The sequence below is a fragment of the Callorhinus ursinus genome, unplaced genomic scaffold (assembly GCF_003265705.2).
Source record: "Callorhinus ursinus isolate GAN/ISIS: 27379988/994484 unplaced genomic scaffold, GSC_fseal_2.0 scaffold11, whole genome shotgun sequence".
In the NCBI taxonomy this organism is placed as follows: Eukaryota; Metazoa; Chordata; class Mammalia; order Carnivora; family Otariidae; genus Callorhinus; species Callorhinus ursinus.
Window position 1 is genome coordinate 26476280 of NW_027397073.1, and position 22779 is coordinate 26499058.

General features: G+C 51.3%; 1 protein-coding gene across 6 annotated transcripts in view; it reads left to right on the top strand.

Annotated features, from left to right (window-relative positions):
• The first annotated feature begins 2089 nt into the window (after nt 1–2089).
• ST8SIA5 (ST8 alpha-N-acetyl-neuraminide alpha-2,8-sialyltransferase 5) overlaps nt 2090–22779 on the top strand; it is a 53952-nt gene continuing 33262 nt past the window's right edge. For 3 of the 6 annotated variants that reach the window (XM_073898256.1, XM_025886770.2, XM_073898258.1), the window contains exons 1-2: nt 2090–2224; nt 18517–18624. In XM_073898256.1, the coding sequence (XP_073754357.1) occupies nt 2094–2224; nt 18517–18624 (239 nt within the window). In that variant the 5' untranslated portion in view covers nt 2090–2093. The remainder of the gene's footprint in view (nt 2225–18516; nt 18625–22779) is intronic. The other 3 variants (XM_073898257.1, XM_025886771.2, XM_073898259.1) reach the window with 1 other exon arrangement.

A 22779-nucleotide genomic window follows, 5' to 3' on the forward strand; every position in this document is an offset into this window, starting at 1 on the left:
GGCAAGCAGGGGAGAAGCAGGCTCCCCGCTGAGCAAGGAGCCCGATGCGGGGCTCGATCCCAGGACCCTGGGATCATGACCTGAGCTGAAGGCAGCCGCTCAACCGACTGAGCCACCCAGGCGCCCCTAGTTCAAAAATTATTAGGAAGTTAAAGACAGCAAGAGTGGAACATTAAGCCAAGGGTAGGGGTGCGGGTGGGGCACTGGTCCCCTACCCGTGAAGCCAGCCCTGCCTCTCTGGGGGAAAATGCCACATCTCCCATTCCAAACACTTCTTGCTAGGTGAGTTACTTTGGCCAACCAGAGCTTTGGTCCTTTTGATTGTAAAGTGGGTTAGCTAGAGGCTAGCAGGCGCTAATTCAATTAATATATGCAAGAGCAAGCACTTTTTGATGTGTAAGACACCAAATAAATATAGGGATTGAATGGGCCATCTAAATGTTTATGTGTTCTTTCTTTAATTGACCTCATAGATATTTTGGTACATAAACTCTTTACAGATAGGACAGGGTCCACTGCCACCTTGTGCATTAACACGAATTCCAAGCTTATTGGTGAATCCCTAATCATGAGATTTGCCTCCCTGTTCTTGGTCTTTCCAGCTCGAAGAGCAAACTACTAAAGGGTAAGGCCAGAGCATTGGAGTCTGGACGCTTCCTCATCAAAGTCACTTTTTCTTGCTGCGATTAGAGTTTCAGTCTAGTTGGGAGCCGAATCCTTGCCCGGACTCCAGAACCTTCCCAGCGGTTGTGGGGCCCTGGGAAGGGGCGCCCAGAAATCATCCAGCGAGGGCTCCATGGCGAACGCCGCGGGCACGTGACTCTCCAGGCCTCGGGAGACTGCGGTGTCAGGATGACAGGGCTGGCACCTGGCTTTCAGAGTGGGGGTTTAGGAAAAGGGGAGCACATTTAGGGACTTGGATTTCTGAAGAGGCGCGACTTCTGTGTTTATTTTCCCTGGCGTGCCCTCTGAAGCACAAACCTTTCCAGACTTGCTGACTTACTAAAGCTTTTGGGGACCGTGGTACCCTAAGGCGGCCGGCCGCCTGACCTAAGATTTATGAGCGGCTCCAAGGATGAGACAAAGTCCCAGTGTCTCGGTGACAACAAGGTCTTTGACGAACAGCCGCGGGCTGCAGCTGGGGAAAGGGAGGAGGCCTAGGGTCGGGGTGTAGAGCCTCTGGATTTTCTCCCTGCAGGAGTTGGGTGCCCGGGGCGCAGGCGGGCAGCCCCGCAGGCCATCAGCATGCAGGAGCCGCGCGCGCCGTCCTTGAAGGGTTGCCCGCTGACCTTGCTCCGCTTTCTCCGGAGAAATCTCCCGAGCGCGAGGACGCGGTCACCGCGGTGACTCAGTGCCCTGCGCGCCGCAAGCAAACGCTCCCTTCCAGCATGCCCAGCTCCGCAGCCGCGGCTTCCCCTTCCTGCCCCCTTTTTTAATTCCACGATTCAAACCCGGCGTTTTCCGCTCCACCCCTCCCCCTCTCCACCGCCCGCCAGGCATTCGCCAGCCTGTCCGGGTGTTTGGTCCCCCCACCTCCCATCTGCAGAACTGAAGGCCAACCTTCGCGCTGCCTCGCTGCGGGCCAGAGGATCGGACGTGGCCCGCCCGCGGCCGGGTACCGCGCTGGGCGACCGCGATCCGGCGCCCGACCGGAGGGGGCGGTGCGCCGCGCTCTCTGCTGCTCGGGCGGACGGCGCCCGGGCCCGACTCCCCATTGGTCATCACCTCGGCGGGGAGGGGCCGCCCCGGGCCTGGGGCACCTGGAGTCGCCTCTCCGCAGGGAAATCGGCGGCTGCCGGGCACGGGCGCCCGGAGGTAAAGGCGTCCGGAGGGAAGGCCCGGGGCCGCGGCCGAGCTCTCGGCCACCGGGTCTGCCCTGCCCGCCGCTCCGGCGCCGGCCACGCTCGGATGCCCTGCGCCCGCCCCGCCAGGCGGAAACTTTGCCCCGCCAAGTCCCCCGCCCGCCTAACAGCGCCTAGAGGCGCCTGGTCGACCGCGCGCCCCGCCGGGGCCCCGAAACCCCGCGCGTGATTGCGGGGGCCCCCCGGCGTCCGGCGCCCGCCGCGCCCCGCCGTGCGCGTGCGGCCGCCAGGATGCGCTACGCAGACCCCTCGGCGAACCGGGATTTGTTGGGGAACCGAACTTTACTCTTCATTTTCATCTGCGCCTTCGCCTTGGTGACCTTGCTGCAACAGATCTTGTACGGCAGAAACTACATCAAGAGGTAAGAAAGTCCGAGCGCGGGTGGGGGTGCACGGAGCTCGCGGGCGAGCCCCCAGGTGGCGGCCGCAGCGTCGTCCCCGGAGTGAGTGACCCCGGGGTCGGCACTTTGGCCGCGAGCACCGCCGCGTTAGGTTTGGGTCCTGGCCCTCCGAAGCGCATCTCTCCTCCCAGCGGCAGCAGAGAGCCTGCCCTGCGTGGGCCGGAGGGGCCCGACAACTTTGTTCTCTTGTGAAAATGAGGGACGGCTTGGAATTCCGAGCGGCCACGCTGATGACAAATCCATCTGAACGCCCCGAGGGGCCACAGGGGTCAGATGGGTGTCCCCCAGATCTACAGTACCATGGCCGTTTGGTTGGAGGGGAGGCTTCCGGGAGTGGAGGGCTCAAAACCGGATAGGATTACCCTGTGAGTTCTGAACTCCTGTGGGGGCTCTTGGGGGAAAAGCATCCCCCCAACCCCAGGAGCGCCAGGTTAGGTGGGGAGTGATAGTGGGCTGGGACTGCGACAGGGATCGTCAATTTTCATGAACCAGTAACCACTGGATGTGTGAAACTCACAACCTGATCCGTCCTGAAACAGATGGTTCTCTCTCATGCTTACCCAGAAGGTCAGAGCTGCAGCAGGAGTTAACTCTCCCCTCGTTGGGCTCTCTTCCTCCACCACCACCCCCCCCCCGCCCCCATCCACCGCCAACTCTGTTGGAAGAAGGAGCAGTTGGAGCTGTCACAGCCCGGGTCCCTGTGTATGCGAAAATCCCAGCTGTTTTGTTCTCCTGGCGAGGAGAGACGCTTCGGGGTACTCTGCCCGTTTCAGAGCTTGGGGATAGCGGTTACCGCAGGATACTCCCACCTCAGAGCCCCTTTCGGAAATAGCTTATCTCTCCTTCTGCCTGGAGGTTTGTTCTTTGCTGCAGTTAGGCTACTTCCCTTTCCCCCCTTCCCTCCCCCCCCCCAGAGCTGGGGAGTATGAGGCCCCTTGCCTGGAACATTTGTTTTTTAGCCAGCCACAGCCCCTGACCTCCCCAGACAGCATTCTTCCCTGGGGGAGGGCAGCTGATGAGCTTTGCATGGTGCTGGTGGCTTTAAAGGACATTTTTGGGGTCTCCTGGCTGGCTTGGGTCTGCCTCCCCTTCTGGCTACTGCCGTGCCTCCAAGATAACCCCATGCAAGGACTGCTGGGCCCCTGCTGGCTTCCACCTGCTGCACTTGTTACCTCCTCAGCAGGTGACTCTGGGTTCCTGCACCCTGTTGGCACCTACTCAGCACTGCTGGGGCTGCTGGGGTCCCTGCTGCCTTGTCAACAGTGGGAAAACATCAGTACCCATGCTCAGCGCCAGCTCATCTACTAACTGCTTTGCTCTAGCAAGCCCTCCCTGGTCTTGCGTGGATGTGCGAGCTGCCCAGAGTTCAGCGGGCATGCAAGTTGCCTCCCATCCTCCCTCACATATAGATCCTGACTCCCTGAATCTCAGGTGACTCCTCTCAGGCCTCACTCTAGGGACGTGGGTTAATCCAGTCAAGCAAGCAGAACTGGCCTATACTTGATCCTGGAAAGTTGCTGTGGGGGTCTGTGAGGAGGCAGATGATGTGGTCCTGGTGTTCAGGAGGCTTGAGATCTCTTTGGGGAAACAGAATGACTGCAGAGGAGATAGTTAAGTAGTAAGTGTTAACTTGTCTGAGGAAGGAGGTACCAATGGGCTGGAGTAGTTAGGGAAGACTGCCTGGAGGAGGTAGAACCTGAGTGGGCCCTTGAAGGAAGGGTGAGATTTAAATGGGTGTGTGTGCGGGGAACGTGTGAACTGAAGAGTGTGTGAGCAAAGGTGCAGAGATGGGGCACCACCTCCTTTCCCCCTCCCATGCCCAGACTACCCACTCATGCATTCACCTGTCTTGTTTCGTATACATACAATCATAATGAACTGACTTGATGTGATTATTGGTCTGTGTCCTGTCTAGAAATACCTCACACTTGAGTGTTCCCCAAGCAGAGATCTTGGGACAGCCTCATGAGAATCGCCTGCAGGGCCACTGATATGCAGATACTTGGGCTCAGAATTGGACGGTCTGGGGATAGATCCAGTACGTGCTTGTTACCAGGTGCCCACATGGTTCCTAACAAGCTCCCCCTGCTGCTCTAGACCCACAGTTCTCAAGGGAGAACAATGTTACCCCCAGGCGATATCTGGAAACATTTTTGGTTGTCACACTGGGAGAGGAGTGCTACTGGTGTCTTATGGATAGAGGCCAGGGATGCTGCTGAAGATTGCACAGTGCACCATCTGCTTCCCACAGGAAAGCGTTATCCAGCCCTAAATATCAATAGGGCTGAAGTGGAGAAACCCTGCTCTGGACCGAAAGCTCCAGGAGGCAGGGATTCACTCTATTTTGGTGCCACCTGCACCCTGAGCACCAAATATGATGCCTGGCATGTAGTAAGCTCTCAATAAATATTGGATAATGAAGAAATGATTAAAAGTGGTGTGTGTGTATGTATGCGTGTGCCCACGTGCGCCCAGCGTAACTGGAAGACACAGTGAAGAAATGGATCCAACTGGTATAAGGGAGAACGTGGAGAATGGGGACAGATGGAATGTTGGGTGAGTAGCTTTAGTGAGGTGCTTTGTGGATGGGGAAGGACAGGTTGAACTGGGTTCATTGAGTCATAGGGAGCCACATGTGGTCTTTGAGCAGAGTAATGATATGATAAAAGCCTCCGGGGATGGAAGGTTATTTGGGCTTTGTAAGGAGAGGTTAGCGATGGGGAGAGGCTGGGAGGCTCTTGTTACAGCCTGGTACAAAGTGAGGAGAATCTGGTGTGGAGGGCAGATCCACTTTGGACGTTGGGGGTTCCTGAAGGCTGCCATTCTTCGTTTCCGTTCTGAGCTGGGCTGATGATGTATTCAGCAAAGCCTCCATTGTTTCCCACCTTACAAAGAGCTCAGGGGCGCAAAGGTGACAAGCTATTTCAGTGAGAATTCAGGACAGACTTCACCAGAAGGGAGTGGGGGATGTGAGTTGGTATGTGTTCTTTCCTTGGCCCCTGGTCTCTGCCTGTGCTGTGCTGTGGCCACTTGTGGGGGTGCCCGTTGGAGCGATCAGGACTCTGGGGGCCCATCTTGCAAACACCTCCGGTGCTCAGAAGGGGAGAAGGTGGGCAGTGCAGATGGCTCAGGGGGCATAGTGTCTGTGGAGAATGTGCACACTCTGGACTGGGAAGAGAGAGCATGAGACAAAGCTGCGAAGTTTGCTGTTGATGTTCTTGGCTTCCTCCTACCTGTGCTTTGTTGAACACATACTTAATGAAGATTTGCTCTATGCTGAACACCACGCTAAGTGCTGAGGAGAGTCGTGTGGCAGGCGGACACAGTCCACGGTCTCCGGGGAGCTTGCAGTCTATTAGGAAGACAGAAAGGCACGTAATACGTACATAAGCCAAATTGGAGGTGTGAGCAAGAGCTTCCAGAAATGAGGAGGGAGCCGTAGTGGATCAGGATGGCTTCAAGGTGCATGGAGGCATTTGAAGGGGGTCTTGAAGAAAAGAAAATGATCCGTAGGCATGGGGGAGGAGGAAGGAAAGGGGATGAAAGCCAGCTTGAATAAAGATAGCAAAGTGCAGGGGAGAGCTAAGTAATTCTGCATGACTCAGATATCACAGCTGTGTAGCTGGGGGCAAGGTGAGGCAGGCAGGGCCTGATTATGGAGAATCGAGTAGGAAATGTGTGAGAAGAAGCATGTCTGGAGGGAAGAGGGTAACAAATTTAAGTCTGGATCTGTTAGGACACTCACTGCAAGGAGATCCACATGGAGCTATCCAGCAGCTCCTTGCAAATGAGCTCTGGAACTGTGGGCGGAGAAGAGCCAGGCTAGCAATGCAGATTATTTAGTTACCATCAAAATCAGTGTTTTCCCAACTTTTATAATTGTTAGCCACAGTAAGAACTGTGTTATACCCAGGGATCTAGAACACACTCATACACATCTGAAACAGGCACAGTAAGAACTGTGTTATACCCAGGGATCTAGAACACACTCACATACACATCTGAAACAGCCATTTTGTGAAACAGTGTTTGGCCTTATTATAAGAAATGTGCTTTTAATATTTTCTATTCCACTTAATTTACAAAATAAATTCAGCCTTAAAAAGGAAGGGAAATCTGATACATAACATGGATGAATCTTTTTTTTTCTCAACATGGATGAATGCTGAAGACATTATGCTACAATAAACCGGACACAAAATGACGGATATTCTATGGTTCTACTTACATGAGGCACCTGGATTAATCAGTTCATAGGGACAGAAAGTAGAATGGTGGTTGCCAGGGGCTGGAGGTAGTGTGGGAGGTTAGTGTTTAATGGGGACAGAGTTTCAGTTCGGGAAGATGAAAACGTCTTGGAGATGGATGGTGGTGATGGCTGCATAATGGATTGACTACACTTAATGCCACTGAACTGTAGACTTAAAAATAGTTTAAACAGTAAATTTCTGTTATGTATATTTTACCACAATACAAAAGTTGAAGAAATTCTCGGGGTAAACCACCAAGTTGATTTTATAACTTGTTGGTTTGAAACCCTTAGTTAGAAAAACACTGGTCCCGGGCTCCTGGGTGGCTCATTCGGTTGAGCGACTGCCTTCGGCTCAGGTCATGATCCTGGAGTCCCGGGATCGAGTCCCGCATCGGGCTCCCTGCTCGGCGGGGAGTCTGCTTCTCCCTCTGACCCTCATCTCTCTTTAAAAATCTTTAAAGATTTTATTTATTTATTTGAGAGAGAATGAGGTAGAGAGAGAGCGCGAGAGGGGAGAGGGTCAGAGGGAGAAGCAGACTCCCCGCCGAGCAGGGAGCCCGATGCGGGACTCGATCCCGGGACTCCAGGATCATGACCTGAGCCGAAGGCAGTCACTCAACGGACTGAGCCACCCAGGCGCCCCAATAAATAAAATCTTTAAAAAAAGAAAGAAAGAAAAACACTGGTCCCCGTGATGAGGTTGGATGAGATCACCCAGGAGAGAGCAGAGTGAGGATGATGAAGCCCGGGGCACAAAGGAGAGCCTTAAGGACTGCCTGCATCTAAGGGTCCAGAGAGGAAAGCTGGCTCTGGAAACTGAGGCTGCAGAGAGGTAGAGGGGAACGGGTGTTAAGGAAACCAAGGCATAATGGTGCCAAGCAGAGAGCGATGGTCACCCGTGACACCCACTGCAGAGGGATCAGGTAGGATAAGACCTACCTGGATTTGGCTATATGGGCAAGGACAGTTCTGGGGGGCGGGGGCGATGGGTCCAAAGAAGGATTTTCTCGAATCAGGGGCATGGAATTTGTACCGTCTTCCTTTAGGCCCTCCACTGCCCCCAAGCTCCTTTGTTAGTGCTAAAAATCTTCACATGAACTTGCATCCCTAAGAGTGCAGAGGACTAAAAGTACTTACACTTTAACAGAGGGGCAGGGAAAAGGGCAGTAGGTTTTTGTTGTTGTTGTTGTTTCTCTGTTACTTAGAAAGGTCACTGTAGATTTTGTTTTTACAATCTGGTCTCAACCTGCCTTTTAAACTTAATCTCAGAGGAAGACCAGATAGGCGTGGGCCTCACATGTCCTCTTTTTATGTCTTTCAATGACATTTTGTAATTCTTCGTAAGGAATTTGAACATTGCTAGGCTTATTTCTAGCCACATAGTTTTTACTGCTATTGTAAAAATTCATTTTTAAAAATTAAATTTTCTAAACGTTTGTATATATACAAATGTATATACTAAAGTATATATATGTATATATATGTAGTATATACAGTATTTGTATAGCATTTGTAGCTAGTATATAGAAATAAATCTGATCTTCTTGTATATAGATTTTATAACCAGCAACCTGGATAGTGTATACATAATGACAATAATTTGTCTGTAGAATCTTCTGGGATTTCTGCATAGACTTTTTTTTTTCTTTTATCACAACCCTGTACTTTAATTATTTTTCTTGTCTCATTGAGCTGGCTAGGACCTTTGATATAAGGTTCAATAAAAATGTCATTGTGAATATCCTGGCCTTAATCCTGATTTTTTTTTTCTTTTTTAACTCTCTTTTAAAATAGCTTTATCCAAATATACAATTAAATGACTTTTGGTATATTCACACCATTGTGCATCCATCACCACAATCAATTTTAAAACATTTTCATTATCCCGAAGAGAAACTGTACTCCTTAACCATCATCCCCCAGGACTCCCATTTCTCCTAGCTGTAGGGATGCACACATACCCTAGTGTATCTTCTGTCTCCAAAGGTTTGTCTGTTCTGGACATTTCATACAAATGGAATCATATGATATGTGGTCCAGTATGACTTTCATCTTTCATTAAGTGTGATGTTTTCAAGGTTCATCCACGTTATGGCATGTGTCAGTACTTCCTTCCTTTCTTTTTTTTTTTTTTTAAGATTTATTTATTTATTTGAGAGAGAGCACCTGAACACGAGTGAGGGGAGGGGCAGAGAATCTCCAGCAGACTCCGTGCTAAGTGTGGAGCCTGACATGGGGCTTGATCTCAAGACCTTGAGGTCATGACCTGGGCTGAAATTAAGAGTTGGCTGCTTAACCGACCGAGCCACCCAGGTGCCCCAATACTTCATTTCTTTTTGTTGATGAATAATATTCCATTTATAAATATACGACATTTTATCTGTCTGTTCTTCAGTGGTGGAAACTGGGTTCTTGTTTTCACTATTACAAATAATGCTGTGATGAGGATTTGTGTCCAGGTTTCTGTGTGGACATGCGTTTTCATTTTTCTTTCTTTAAAGATTTTATTTTATTATTTATTTGAGAGAAAGACAATGAGAGATAGCACGAGAGGGAAGAGGGTCAGAGGGAGAAGCAGACTCCCTGCCGAGCAGGGAGCCCGATGCGGGACTCGATCCCGGGACTCCAGGATCATGACCTGAGCCGAAGGCAGTTGCTTAACCAACTGAGCCACCCACGCGCCCCATTTTCATTTTTCTTGGGTATATACCTGCAAGTGGGATTGCTGGCTTATATGGTAACTCTACATTTTACCATTTGAGGAATTGCCACACTCTTTTCCAAAGTGGTTATGCCCTTTTATACTCCCTCCACGCAGTGCATAAGGGTTCCAATTTTTCCATATTTTTAAAAAACACTCATTTTTATCTGTCCTTTTGGTCGTAGCCATCTTGGTGGTTTTGAAGTGGTATTCCATTGTGGGTTTGATTTTGTATTTCTCTGATAACTAATGATGTAGAACATACTTTCATGTGCTTATTTGCCATTTGTATGTTTCCTTTGGAGAAATGCCTATTCACATCCTTTGCCCATTTTTAAATTGGATGATTTGTCTTTCCGTGATTGAGTTGTGAGAGTTCTTTATAGCTTCTAAATATATTGATTTGCAAACATTTCTCTTATTCTAGGGGTTGTCTTTTTGCTTTCTTGATGATATCCTTTGAAAATGTTTAATTTTGATCAATTCTTATTCATATATATATATATATATATATATATAGTTGTTGGTTGCTTGTGCTTTAGGTGCTGTATCTATTAAATCATTGCCTATGTACACTGCTCAGTGTCACAAAGATTAACCCCTGTGTTTTCTTCTAAGAGTTTTAGAATTGTAGCTCTTATGTTGAAGTCTTTGCTCCATTTTGAGTTATTTTTTGTATATTGTATGATTAAACCTGACTTTAAGGAGAATTATAGTACAAGTGTCTGCTTAAGTTTTTGTTTTTGTTTTTTGTAGATAACCTCTAAGAGATTAAGACTCCCTTGTAGAGTATGCTAACAAGTTTTGTTTACTTGTCTTACCGTGTTTGGATATTCATTTTATCAGATGCTTTTTCTACTGCTCTTGGATAATATGTAGTTTTTTGCCTTTAATCTTTTGATGTGATAAATTACATTAATAGGTGTTAAACTTATAATTTGGGGGATAAACCCAGCTTGTTTATGGTGTATTATTTATTTTCTATGATGGGAGATTTTGTTGGCCGGTATTTTTATTTAAGATATTATATCTCATGTTAGTGAATGATATTGGCATGTCATTTTCTTATAGAATGCTGTCTCTGTCTGGTCTTAAAACCAGTCTTGTAAAAAGAGTTGGGAATATTCCTTCTTTATTCTGTGGGATGATTTATGCAGGTCTGAGATCATCTATTCTTTGAAAGTTTGGTAGAACTCACCTGTACAGCCATCCACACCTAATGTTTTTCTTGGGGGAAGACTGTAAGTTGCTAATTCCATTTCCTTCCTGGTTAAGATGATTTCTTCAACCACACAGGAGCAGAGGTTGGGTCTGTTTTGTTCTGCCTTTTGTAGAGCAGACTCTCCTCTATGCTGTTCCCTCCAGCCTTGCTCTCCTGCGCACGGAGGGTGCAGATCTGGGCTGCCTGCATGTGGCTGGTGCAGGCCTGAGACCTGAGGATATGAAACTGGGTCAAGAAAAAGCACAGCCTGACTCCGTGCTGTATCTGAAGTTGCATTGGAAGGCTCTCCTCATGCAACCAACCCTCCTTCTCTTCGACTGCCCTGAGAAACAGGCATAGCCCAGGAGATAGGACCACAGGGGCGGGAGGGTCTATCCAGGGGCTGGTTCTGGAGGGGGGCAGGTGCCTCATGGGGACCTGGTGGAAATGGATGGTTCCCCAGAGAGGAGAAGGGATGCTGAGCTGACCGGCACCAGGGTGTGTGCTGGGCCAGCAGGATGACCTTGTTTGGCTGATCAGAGCAAGCTTGTCTTGAGCATCTGACGCAGGGCTGGGATTAGGGTGAGGGAAGCCTGGCACCCAGGGGACAAGACTCGAGGAGGCCTCCCTCTCAGGGGTCTGCCCTGCACCTGCGGTGAGCCTGGGAGGGTAGGGCCCTGGGAGCTTTGCTTGCCTCCGTCCAGTCCTGACCCTGACCCTGACCCAGGCTGCACTTGGTTGTCTGTCAGCTGCCTATCCCGGCCCCACATGTCCTCCAGGGATGCAGTGCTGCCCTCTCAGACTTCTCCTACCCCTCTCTTGGTCCCGTTCTTTTCTTTTTGACATCTGTACTTTTCAGGGAAATTGGACCTCTTAGAGGTCTTAGCATCTCTTCTGTGACTGATCCAGGCCCACTTACTTCTCCTCTAATACCCTCTGATCCAGAACTTCCCAAGTTTAGCCCTTAACCCTATGTATAGGGACCCCTGTCCCCTCCCTACCACACACGGGTGAAGGATTTATCAGGTAATGATATTAATTATTAACATTCCTTAAGGGTTCATGAGCCAGGCTCTGACCCAAGGAGATAGTCCTAACTGAGGATTCTTTCATTTAATCCTTACAAGAGTCCTGTTAAACAGGTACAATCATCCTCATTTAATACTCACTCAGAGAGGTGAGTAACTTGTATAAGGTCACATAGCTTGCAAGACCCTTAAAAAGACGTTTTATCCATCTCTGAATTCCCAGGACCTAGCACAGTGCCTGACATTAATTGCTGAATGAATGGATGCATACAAAGGGAACCTCTAGGGGTGCTTGGGTGGCTCAGTCCGTCAAGCATCTGACTCTTGATTTCGGCTCAGGTCATGATCTCAGGGTGGTGAGATCCAGCCCCACGTCGGGCTCCAAAAGTCTGCTTGTCTCTCTCCCTCTGCTCCCTGCCCAGCTGTCTCTCTAAACAAACAAACAAACAAATCTTTTTTTTGAAAAAAGGAACCCCTAAACTTTTCCTCATAATTATCAAATAGCAATTAAATGCGCACTCAGCTTTGTACTGGGGCGGGGGGGAGAGGGGATGTTACTAAAGAATTATTAGCTATGATGCATATTCTTAAGGAACTTAGAGCACGCATAAAGAGACAAACATGAAAAACATGTAAAACTGTATAAATAAACTTGCAGTTGTGTGGCATAGGTGATAAAGCTCGTAGGGTTCAAAGGAGATAGCAGTTGGCTGATGAGTAGCCTGGCAGGAGCTGATGTGGGTTTTGGAGAGCTAGTTTATTTCAGGGGGTGATTCTGGGGGACAGGCTGGGGTGTTGAGGCTGCAGGTGCAGGGGGTGGCAGTCATGGAAGGCTTTTGAATTTCTTTTTATTCCCTGGTGCTTGGTGAGGCGGATGGCCTCCCTCTAGGATCTCAGTTTAGTGTTCTGCAATGTGAGAGAATGAGCAGGAGGGCTGTTCTCTTTCCCAGCTCTGAGGAGGGGGGCTGGCCCTTCAGCACAAAGGCTCGGGTCAGGCTTTGCCGGTCCTGTCTGTGAGGGGGCGCACAGGTCCTGCAGGCACGGGAGATGGGAATGAGGCTGGTAAGCCAGGGGATGGGGGTGGGGCTGCCAAGGTTATTGGGAGAATAAAATGCATTCGCGCTCACTCCAGCCGGAGATGGTACCCGATTTGTGTTGCTCCTGTTGAGCCTCTGAGTAAAGGAAAACAAGCCCCCCCCCGCCCCCCAGTACACCAGTTCTCCACTCTTCCCTGGGCCATCAGGCTGAGGATCAGTATTTCTGGGATCAACACCGCTCTTTACCCAGAAATAAACCACAGCCCCCCCAGAAGAAGGCTTACAGGACTCAAGACTGCCCCAGTGTTTTCTCTTTTCTCAGTGTCAGGCTGGGTTGCTATCCTGACACCAGTTCATCACTCTGGGCCCTCTTCCCCCAACCAGTGCTTGCAGAGCAGATGTTCCCACCCCTGTGGCCTCCCACCCAGTGCCCTCCAGCTGGTGGAGGTGCCATTCTGCACATCTAGTCCCAGCCTCCTCCTGGTTAAGGTTCATTAATTGGTTCATTCATTCATTCATTCATTCATTCGTTTGTTCATCAGCAAGCATAACTCACAGGCCCTTTAGGTACCAGACCTTTGGTGTCCAATATAATAGCCACTCGCCATGTGTGGCTATGGAACACTGGAAACATGACTAGTCTAAACTGAGATGTGCTGTAAGTATAAAATACACACTAGATTTCAAAGACATAATATGAAAAAAGATGTAACCTATCCCATTAATTTTTCAACTAGCAATAATCACACCATGGATAAACCTCATTGATTATATGTTGAAATGACAATATTTTGGATGTGTTAGGTTAAATAAAATATATTATTAAAATTCATTTCACCTTTTTTTTTTTACTTCTTAGAAACCTTTTTATTTTGAGAATTGTAGATTCACATACTGTTGCAAGAAATAATACAGAGAGAATCTGCATACCTTCCTCCTGTTTGCCCAGATGGCAACATCTTTCAAAATTATAGTACAATATTACAGCCAGGAAATTCACATCCATACAATCCATCCACCTTACTCAAATTTCCCTAGTTTTACGTACACTCATTTGTGTGTCTGTGTATAGCTAGTTCTATGGAATTTTATGATGTTTGATATTTTTTATTTTTATTTTTTTTTATAATGTGGCTACCAGAACATTCTAGATGACATCTGTCGCTCCTGGTGTATTTCTGTTGGATAATACTGCCCTAGTCTCTGGTTGCCAAGATGTATGAAACAGGCTTCCTCTCAAGGAGCCCTTCGGAGAGAAGGACCAAGCACTCGTGAAAAGTTGACAAACTCTCCTACATACTAAGTGCCAAGTGTGCTGGGGTTCCAGGACAGAGAGACTCCTAGAGCCTCAGACAACGTGGAAGCCTGTGTCTTAAATGGAGAAAGGAGGGTACTCGTTTGACACAGAGTGGGGGCTTCAGTCCTGCCCACCTGGCTCCCTGTTCCTCATCCCCACCCTCTGCCATGTCCCCTCCCTCCTCTGCAGTCACAAAGGGTACCCCAGTGCCCCGCAGAGCCAAGCTGGGGAACTGCGGGCCCAGGCTGAGCATCTGAATGGAGTCTTGAAGGAAGAGTAAGTTCCTGCCCTGGAGGATTAGAGAGGGAACTCAAGTGTATTGTCAGGTAGGACTGCTGTCACAGGACCACGAACTGGGTGGCTTCAACAGAAAGTTGCTGTCATGCAGTTCTGGAGGCCGGACATCTGGGACGAAGGTGTCAGCAGGGTCGGTCCCTTCAGAGGGCTGTGAGGGAGAATCTGTTCCATGTCTGCCCTGCAGCTTCTGCTGGTTTGCCTGTAATCTTTGGCCCTCCTTGGCTCGTAGATCTCTCCCTTCATCTTCACTTGGCGTTCTCCCTGTGTACATGCCCATGTCCAAATTTCCCCTCTTTATAAAGACACCAGTCGGTCATATTGGAGTAGCCCCCCCCCCCACTTCAGCATGACCTCATCCTAATTTAATGAATTAACTCTGCAGTGACCCTATTTCACAGGTAATAGGGGTGAGGATGTCAACATAGGAATTTTGGAGGGACACAATTCAACCCATCGGAGTCGTAGGAATGAGCAGAAGCAAAGGCTGGGGCAGGAATGAAATGATTGGAGAAGTTCAGCTGGACGGGGTTCCCCAGGTTTGGGGGAGAGGGTTGTTAGTTAGCGTGGGCTGCTAACATCGGAGAGTTGGGGACGTGTCCTAAGATGGAGAAGATAGAATTAGTGGGTGCTCTTAAAGGAGAGTGGTTGGAGTGAATGCATGCATGAGTGTTTGAGGGCCCCCCGTGTCCACATCACCCCACTCTGCTCACTGTAGTCCGCCGGTGGGGGTCTTAGTGCCGGAGCACAGATGAAGACTGTGTGCGCAGCCCCAGCCCCTCCCTCACCCTGTGCTCCTGCTGCAGCAGCCTCTCTGGAAGGGGAGGTCTGGAGCGCTGGCCCAGGGAGCGCGACGTTTGGATGTGGGCCTGGGGGGCCCAGGCTCCTCTGCGGTGCATAGACTGGAGGTGGCAAGGTGGTCTCACAATTGTGCCTGGAGCTTGTCTGGTTTCTCTCTCTGGACCCCTCCCACGGCTGGGTGTCCCCGTGTGTACCCCCGTGTGTACCCCTGCCCCAGCACTGTCAGTACTGAGACCCCTGGGCCCTGGCCCAGCCGTTCCTTAGCCAGAAGCCTCTGCAGAGCCATGGAAGGTCTTAGAATCCAGGAGCCTCTATCTGCTCCCTGGGGCTGTGGGTTCCAGGCCTGGGGGCTCTCAAGGAGGCCAAACCTCTGCCACCTCTGGGCAGTGCTTGTAGGGAGGACAGCCCCCCCAACTCCTCTCCTCCCTCAGGAAGCCCCCACCTACAGCAGCTTTTCTGTGGCCCCACATGAAAGTCCCCACAGGGATGAATCCACTTCCCTTTCCCCCTGAGGTTCTTCTGGGGGGAAGGTTACCATCCGGCCCTTCACAGAGAAATACCGTGAGTCACTAGTGAGTGAGGAGTGGGGACGGGCAAAGGAACTTGTGGAACCTGGTAATTATGCCCATTAATCCCACTGAAAAGGCTTCCCAGCTGGCAGGCACTTCCACTTGCATCTGGGTGGGAAGGTCTTGGCACCTTCTCAGAGAGGCCTTTTCTGACCAGATCCTTCTGGAGACCCAGAGTGGTGGGAGGTAGGGGAGGGCCTCACGCTCGCAGACTCCCTGGTGGCCCAGTGGAGTTCTTGGCTCCTCAGGAGATGACGTGGTCCCACCTCCCTCTTAGATGGCTTTGAGGGAGCACAGCAAGGTGACGCTGCTTCTCTCAGCCCATGCCCTGTCACCTGCCACCTGCCCTGGCTCAGTCCCAACTACAAAGACCCTCTTGCCAGCCCCGGAAGAAGCCATCACACCCCTCAGGGCCACCACAGGTGCCGGTGCTGGAACATTCTTCCTCGGGAGCCACCTGCTGCCTCATCACCCACTTCCTGTCCTGCTCCATGTCACCCTCTCAGAGAGGCCCCCTGGCCACCCAGTGTGGACCAGCACCCCTCACCACCCCAAACTCCTCATCCCCCTCGCTGCCCTTTCTTTTTCCCACAGCGCTTGTCGGCATCTGACACACTACACGTGTCACCTGTTAGCTTATTGTCACTGTATCTGTCTCCCTCTGGTAGCAGTTAAGTGTCCTTGGGGCAGAGTTTTTTTTGGTTGGTTCATTGTTGAACCCCAGCACCCAGCCTGGCAGGACTGTTCAATAAATATAGAATAATATAATAAATATTTGAAATATATCTACCTATATCATAAAATAAAAATAGCTTGAAGATAAAGGAAAAATGTCCTCAGTCAGTTGTGAAGTACGACACAAGCAACTTGCTGATGAATGATGGAAAAGTGGTAATACCTTTTATTTCACGAACTCGGTGTGAAAGGAAGAGTTCATTTCCTTTTCTTCTTTTAACTGAGCTTTATCCACCAGCTGGTGGGAAACTGAGTCTCTCATCCTTGAGGGGCCTTCCATCCACCCTCCTCCCCCCACTACCCCAGGTTTGTGTGGAACAAAGCAGCTGGGGGGCTCCCAGGGCCACCCCGGCCTTGGTCAGTCTGCTCACTGCTCTCTGGAGGCTCCTGGAGCCCTGGGTCCAGCCTCCTGGGGTGCCCCAAGCTGTGGTCTTTCTGAGGCTCCCCTGTCTGTTTAGAGGGGGATGTGGTGGGGGAACCCCAAAGCAGGAAGCTGGCTTCCTGGACTTGAGGCATCTTCTGCCAGCTACCCCTCCTAGACCCGAAGGCGGTTTGCTCCCCTCCTGGCTGCCTAGCACAGTTTCTTCAGGGAACTGGGAAGCTTTCAGCCCCCACAACACACAGGGTCCTAAAGTAAGAGGATAAAAAGCCCAGCTCCCTTCTTGGAATAAATAATTCAATAGATTATCCTCCCACGAAAGTTAAGTACTGATGTTTTCTGAATGACTTTCTTCTTTTATTATTTTTTTCCGCATGGAGTCAACTCAAGGTTAGCCTTAGCCTCACAATGATAACACGTCGGGCATTTCTGTTCCCGTTGCTTGCTTTGCCAGTGGGCGAGGGGGAGGGAAAGGGGTAGTCACGGGCTCTGGGCACGCACTCCCCCAGGCTTCCTCGGTGGGCGCCCCTTGCTGTTTGTTTGGTTCTCTGACTTTGAGGTTAAAGCTTTTCTTGCGTGCTGGTTGGTGGCCTTTCACTGCCTGTTCATATTTCAGGGCGAGCCAGTCTCCGGAAGGAAGGTTCGTTGGAGCTCTGTGAGGTGGGCATTGTCTTAGGACAGTGGTTCTCAGCTGGGGGGATTTGGCCCCCCCAGGGGATGCTTGGCAACCTCTGGAGACATTTTCGATCATCCCAATGGAGGGTGTGGGTTGAGGTGTTCCTGGCATCTAGAGAGTAGAGACGGGGAGGGGCACAGCTCAGCACCCAGCAATGCACAGGACAGCCCCACAACACAGAATGACCCAGCCCCGGACGTCCGTAGTGCCGGGTGGAGAACCCCTGTGCTAGGGTGATCAGGTGACACAGTCCTATTCCTCCATAGTGGTTTGTTTGTTTTGCTTTGTTTTTTTTCTTTTTGACTTGGTCTGGTTCCCTCCTAAAATCCACCCTCGCCACCTGTGAGACAGGGTGTGGGGTGGGTGGGTTGCAGATTGGTGTCTCCATGTATGAGGAAAATTGCAGAACTTCTGTGGGTCAGCTACCTGGAGCGCAGCCTCCTGCCGTCTGTGGGGCAGGCGGTTCTGTGCCCACACTGCGTGGGCTGAAGGAGGGCAGCCGGTGTTGGGGGGTGTCCCGCCGCTCCTCATACAAACCTGAAACAGCCCTTCCACTTTCAGCCCCACTCTGCGCTCCTGCCCTCAGTGGCCCCGGACCCCCAGTTTCAGAGCCTTCTTGAGTTGTGCACAGGGAAGAGATCGACTGCCCGTAAACATTTGGGGCTCCACTCTTTCGGGTCTTAGGGGAATTAATTACCCATCTGCTTTTCATCTTCCATGGTGTTGTCACTGGCCCCCCCCTCCATCGCCTCCTCTCCGAGCTCACATTCCTTTGCTATCATTTCAGTCAGGGGTGGGGAGGGAGCAGAGATGACCATGGGTGTGGAGTCTCCAGCCAGGAGGTGTACCCTTATGCCTGGGAGAGCCGGATTGCATGAAAAGCTTTGCAGTGTGGCCCTCCGAGGCCGCCAAAGTGCTGGAGCCTGAGAGCGCTTCCGGTCTAAGTCTCCAGCGGTGGGGGTTGAGGGACTCACCACATAGGAGGTAGCCGAGCTCTCTGACCTTGACCTCGCTAAGCCTCAGTTTCCCCGTGTGTATAGCGTGTAACCTCAGCTCTGCTGGTAGAGGCGGAGAGAGGGGATGGAGGTAAATGAGCAGAGAACACGATACCGGGCTTTGGTTTATCATCGTCCTCCTCATGGGTGGGCATCCCCTTTTTCTCCAGCAAGCGAGCGATCAAGGTGACGTGTCCCTCGGCACGGCAACGGAAGGAGGCTCTGTGGTTAGATGGGTTTCAGCCCGCGGGTGAGTGCTGAGTACCGACTGCCTCGTTTTCTTGCCAGAGGCCTCCAGTTTGGTTGGCAGAGTGGCGACCAGCTGGCCAATTGGACGGGGCTCTTTAATGTCACGGACGACCCGGCAGTGCAGAGCGGCAGTACCTCCAGCTCCAGGTACAGACCCCCCGGCAAATGACCAGGGAGGGGGGGGGAGGCCCATCCTGAGGTGGCCTCAGAGCCCTGCCCGTGGCCCACCCCCAGAGCTACCCTCAGGGGAGAAGCAGGTGGCTCAAAGCTCACTGCGTTTGGCACCCCGCCTTTGACATGAGGGGTGAGGGCTAGGACCCAACCACAGCACAGCGGGGACTCACTGGCCCCTCTCTCAGGGAGCAGGGAGCTGGAAGGGGTGTGGAGTCTGGATCTCAAGCTTTCCTTGGAAGTGGGGGCTTTTCACTCCGTCCCCGCTGCAAAGGTTTTGGATGTTGGCCCACAGGTGTGTGTAGGTTTGTGTGTGGGTGGCATCAGGGGTGGGCGTCGGGCACGGGGCATGGGCTCTGCTCCTCGGATGTCCCATGGTACGGGAAGTTCCTATTCTGCCCCCAGGTGGGGCTGACCTTGGCTGGGAAAGAACGATTCCCATCAAGATGGTGCTGAGATTTGACATCCTTACCATCACATGGTTCTTCCTTCCTGCTCTGCTGTTGTGTTGGGAGTGAAATCAGTAACGAGGGCACTCTATACTCAGGAGCTCGGCGTTTGTTGAATGCGTGAAATGCAGGATGCTCCGGTGGGGGGCACTCATGGCGGGGAGGGCATGGTGGGGAAGTCTTTCAGACAAGGCAGAATGCTTTCTCTGGGTGTGACTGGGACTTGCCAGCTAAGGGTTTCCAGGGGCCAATTAAGTTGTTTGGTCCCTTAATTTTTGTGTTTCTCGGTATGTGCTGTCAGGTCTGTTTCCCTGGGAAAGAGGCCTGAGTTTTTGCTGTTGTTAATTTTGACACTAAAACCTTAAATTGACCCCACAGAGGAGAAGTAATGTGTTTTTTAAGGACCGCCCCCCCCACCCAGATACGTATGATTCTGTTCAGTGCTTTGAAAAAGTACAGATGTGGTTCTAACGTCAGAAGCATCTCAGCGGTGGCAGTGTTCACAGACAGGCCTTAGTGTGTGGGCCAGCCTCAGAAACCCAGGTCTTACTCTGGCCAGTTCTTTCCATATACGGGGGTAGAGCCCCGGCCAGCCGCTGGGCCCTGGGGTGTCACCCAGTAAGAGTGGGGCGTCCAGAATTGTCCCTTCTAAGTATCACACCTCCACTGTTGGCCTTTCTGCTGGGTGACTCACCCACCCAGATGGGGGGTGGTCTAGGTAAGTCCGCAGTGTCTGCCTTCCTGGGTAGGACTCTCTGAAGAACTCGCCGAGAGGTTTGGCTAGAAGGTGCTTAATCAACTGAGCAAGAAGGGACAGGCCCCTGGGAGCCATCTCTGGGGGGAGACCCCAGCAAGAGCGCTCCTTGCACCTTCTCCTGTTGCCAGCGGGCTTTCCCTCTCCTCCTCTCTCTGCATTTTGTTGCTGATTTCTCTGCCCCTCTGCCCGACCTGTTCTCCCCTCCTTCCTGCTACCCTTTCTTGTTCCCTAGTTCCTGCTTCCCCCCCATCTCTTTTCTTCACTACTCCCTCCTTCACTTCCCCTCCCTTTTATTTTCTCCCCCGCCACAGTGACCCTGGACAGCCCCCTCTTCCCTGTCACCCGGGACCCCCCAGGGTCAGAGCCACCGCTGGTCTCTAACCATTTGGTTTCAGAACTAAGGCACCCTTTCGTGACCGTGCTCCGCAGCTGAGCTGATTTCCTTCTGGAGAGCTGCCATTTGACCCAGAGCCCCCTTAGTCATGGAACAGATGTGATGAGCACACAGCCCAACTTCTTCTGGGACAATTCCAACGTCAGTTCGCAATTTCTGGTTGACCCCCCCAAAGTACTATTACATATGTGAGAAACCATAATATGCATCGTTCCCACATGTGGGAAATAATGGTTAATGTAATTAGAACTGAACCGTATGTTGGAGATTTTTTTTTTTTTTTACCTCGGCGTAGGAGTGGCTTCTGCCCTCTTCATAATGGGTAGGACAGCTCCTGGCAGCAGATTTGCAGGGCTGGGGGGAGAGGGGGCCTAATGCCGCTGTGGAGAGTGCTCTTCAGGGTGAAAGTACATCATCCCGGTGAACAAGTCTCTACGCCTGGAATATGTGATGTACTTTGTGGTATTTTTCACCTTCTGAATATTTCAGTGCATGCCATATTTTGCTCTGTATAGTTGTGTGGTGGGTCGTGGTGTGGTAAAGTGTGTAATTTATTATTAACGCGGTTGGAGGGGAACTTAGGAGGTACCACATATAACCAGAGCATAAAGAGAGGCAGAAAAAGCAAATGACTCATAAATTGTATATTCAAACAGGAGTCTTGGAAGAAGGAGCAGGTCCAAGCGATCGGTCTGGAAAAGTCCAAATAAGACCACAAAGAAAATCCAGGCCAGAGAGTGCTCAGAATGGCTGCAGTCAGGTCTTCTCATTGGACATGAGCTAGGAGAAGTCCAGGCTGAGTTGGAAAGTGTGTGAGTTATAAAATATACATCGACATACAGCTTTATTAATTTCAAGTGTGAGTCTAAAAGTGTCCAGTGAGAGTCCTCCGGGGAGCTGTTTTAGTGAGCAGATAGGACTCAGTTTGAATCAGCAAATGCTGCTATTTAAGTGGGTGCCTTGAACGCAAGCAGGAAGGTCTTTGAAGACACTTCTCATCATGTTGGGGTTATGTTTGTGTTTCTTTCTCCCACACTAGACAGTGATGTGAGCCCTCAGCACCCAGGTAGCACCTAGCATGTAGAAGGAGCTCAATGCATGTTAATGGAATAAAATAATGAATTAAGCAGGTGCACAGTAAAGGCTGTTGGTAAAAAAAAAAAAAAAGAAGCAAACTTAACATTTCGGGGTTCCCGAATTCTCCCTTAGAGATGTATTCCTTTGAATAAATCTGTCTCTGGCACTGTCTTTGAAAATTAATCCCCAGAGGGGAAGCACTTTGAATCATAAACTCCGTCACAGTTTGGAATGATGGGAGAACGTTCTCTTGAGAAGAGCAGAGGGTAGGACCATCGGAGTACTCTGGGCAGCCTGTCAGAGGGGGAGGGGCTGGCTCAGCAGGAGAGAGAAGACAGTGAAGGCAGAGTATACACTCCTGCGATGACTGACTGAGAAGCCCCCCCAGACGCCACGCACAGAGCACCATAGCAGTTCTGGAACGGTAGATGTGCGGGTGGGGAGCGCCGGTGTCTTCCACAGCCAGTTCAGTGCCTTGAGCCCTCTGCCCGGGCCCCCCAGAGACGGCCCAGAGGGCAGGGGCAGGCAGCAGCACCTGTGGTGGTCATGGTCCTGCAGGGTGGGAGTGTTGCAGGCACTGCCTGAGCACGTCCCGGGGGTAGGACTGAGTCGAAGGGGCTGAGGGCAGCTGGGCCAGGAGTCCCCCCAGGTGCTGACTCTGAACCAGGCCTGTAGCCACAGCGCATAGGGCTTCACTCAGCTCCTGCCACCCGGACCCTGCTCCACATCAAGTCCTTCTCATCCTGTCGGTGTCCATCTCCCACTCCACCTCCTCCTTGAAGCCTTCCTGGACAGCTGCCTTACCTGTACATTCTGTAAGAAGTGTCTGCCCGGAGGGCTCTTTCTATCATTTCACATACACTCAGCTCTCTGGCAAGTGCACATAAACGTCTCCGTGTTTGCTCAGGCATTCCGCAGATCCCGAGAACCGGCCTGGACCACCTGTGCGAGCATATCCAGGGCCCTCCAGACCCTCCAGCTTCAGACACAGCCCACAGGCGGCCCGGCTGGACGGTCCCATCAGCCCCTGTCCCAGATTCTGTACAGCCTCGGCCCTCCTGGGCTGCGGTGGGATGGCAAGAGGCAGTGTGCAGCCCACTGTCTGATGTCTGGAGCAAAACTGCCCAGGCTGATGCCCATCCAAGCTGCCCGTTCCCGGGACAGCATTCTCCCCGTGTTGCCGGGCTTCCAGGCTGGGGTGCAGGGGACTTCCTGAGTGGGAGAGTAGCACCAGCCATGGGAGAAAAGAGCCAGCCTCAAACCGATAACACAGGAGACTCTGCTCCACTGAAGAGTGAGCTGGGTGAGAGTCCAGGGCCTGGGCCAGAGCCCTTCACTCGGGGTGCGATCTGTGTGTGTGTCTAGCAGGCACCTTGCAATGTGGGCTTCAGGATGGTCATATTTCAGAGCTGCGATTCAGTTACCATTTTATTATGCTGTATTCAGTTGTTCCC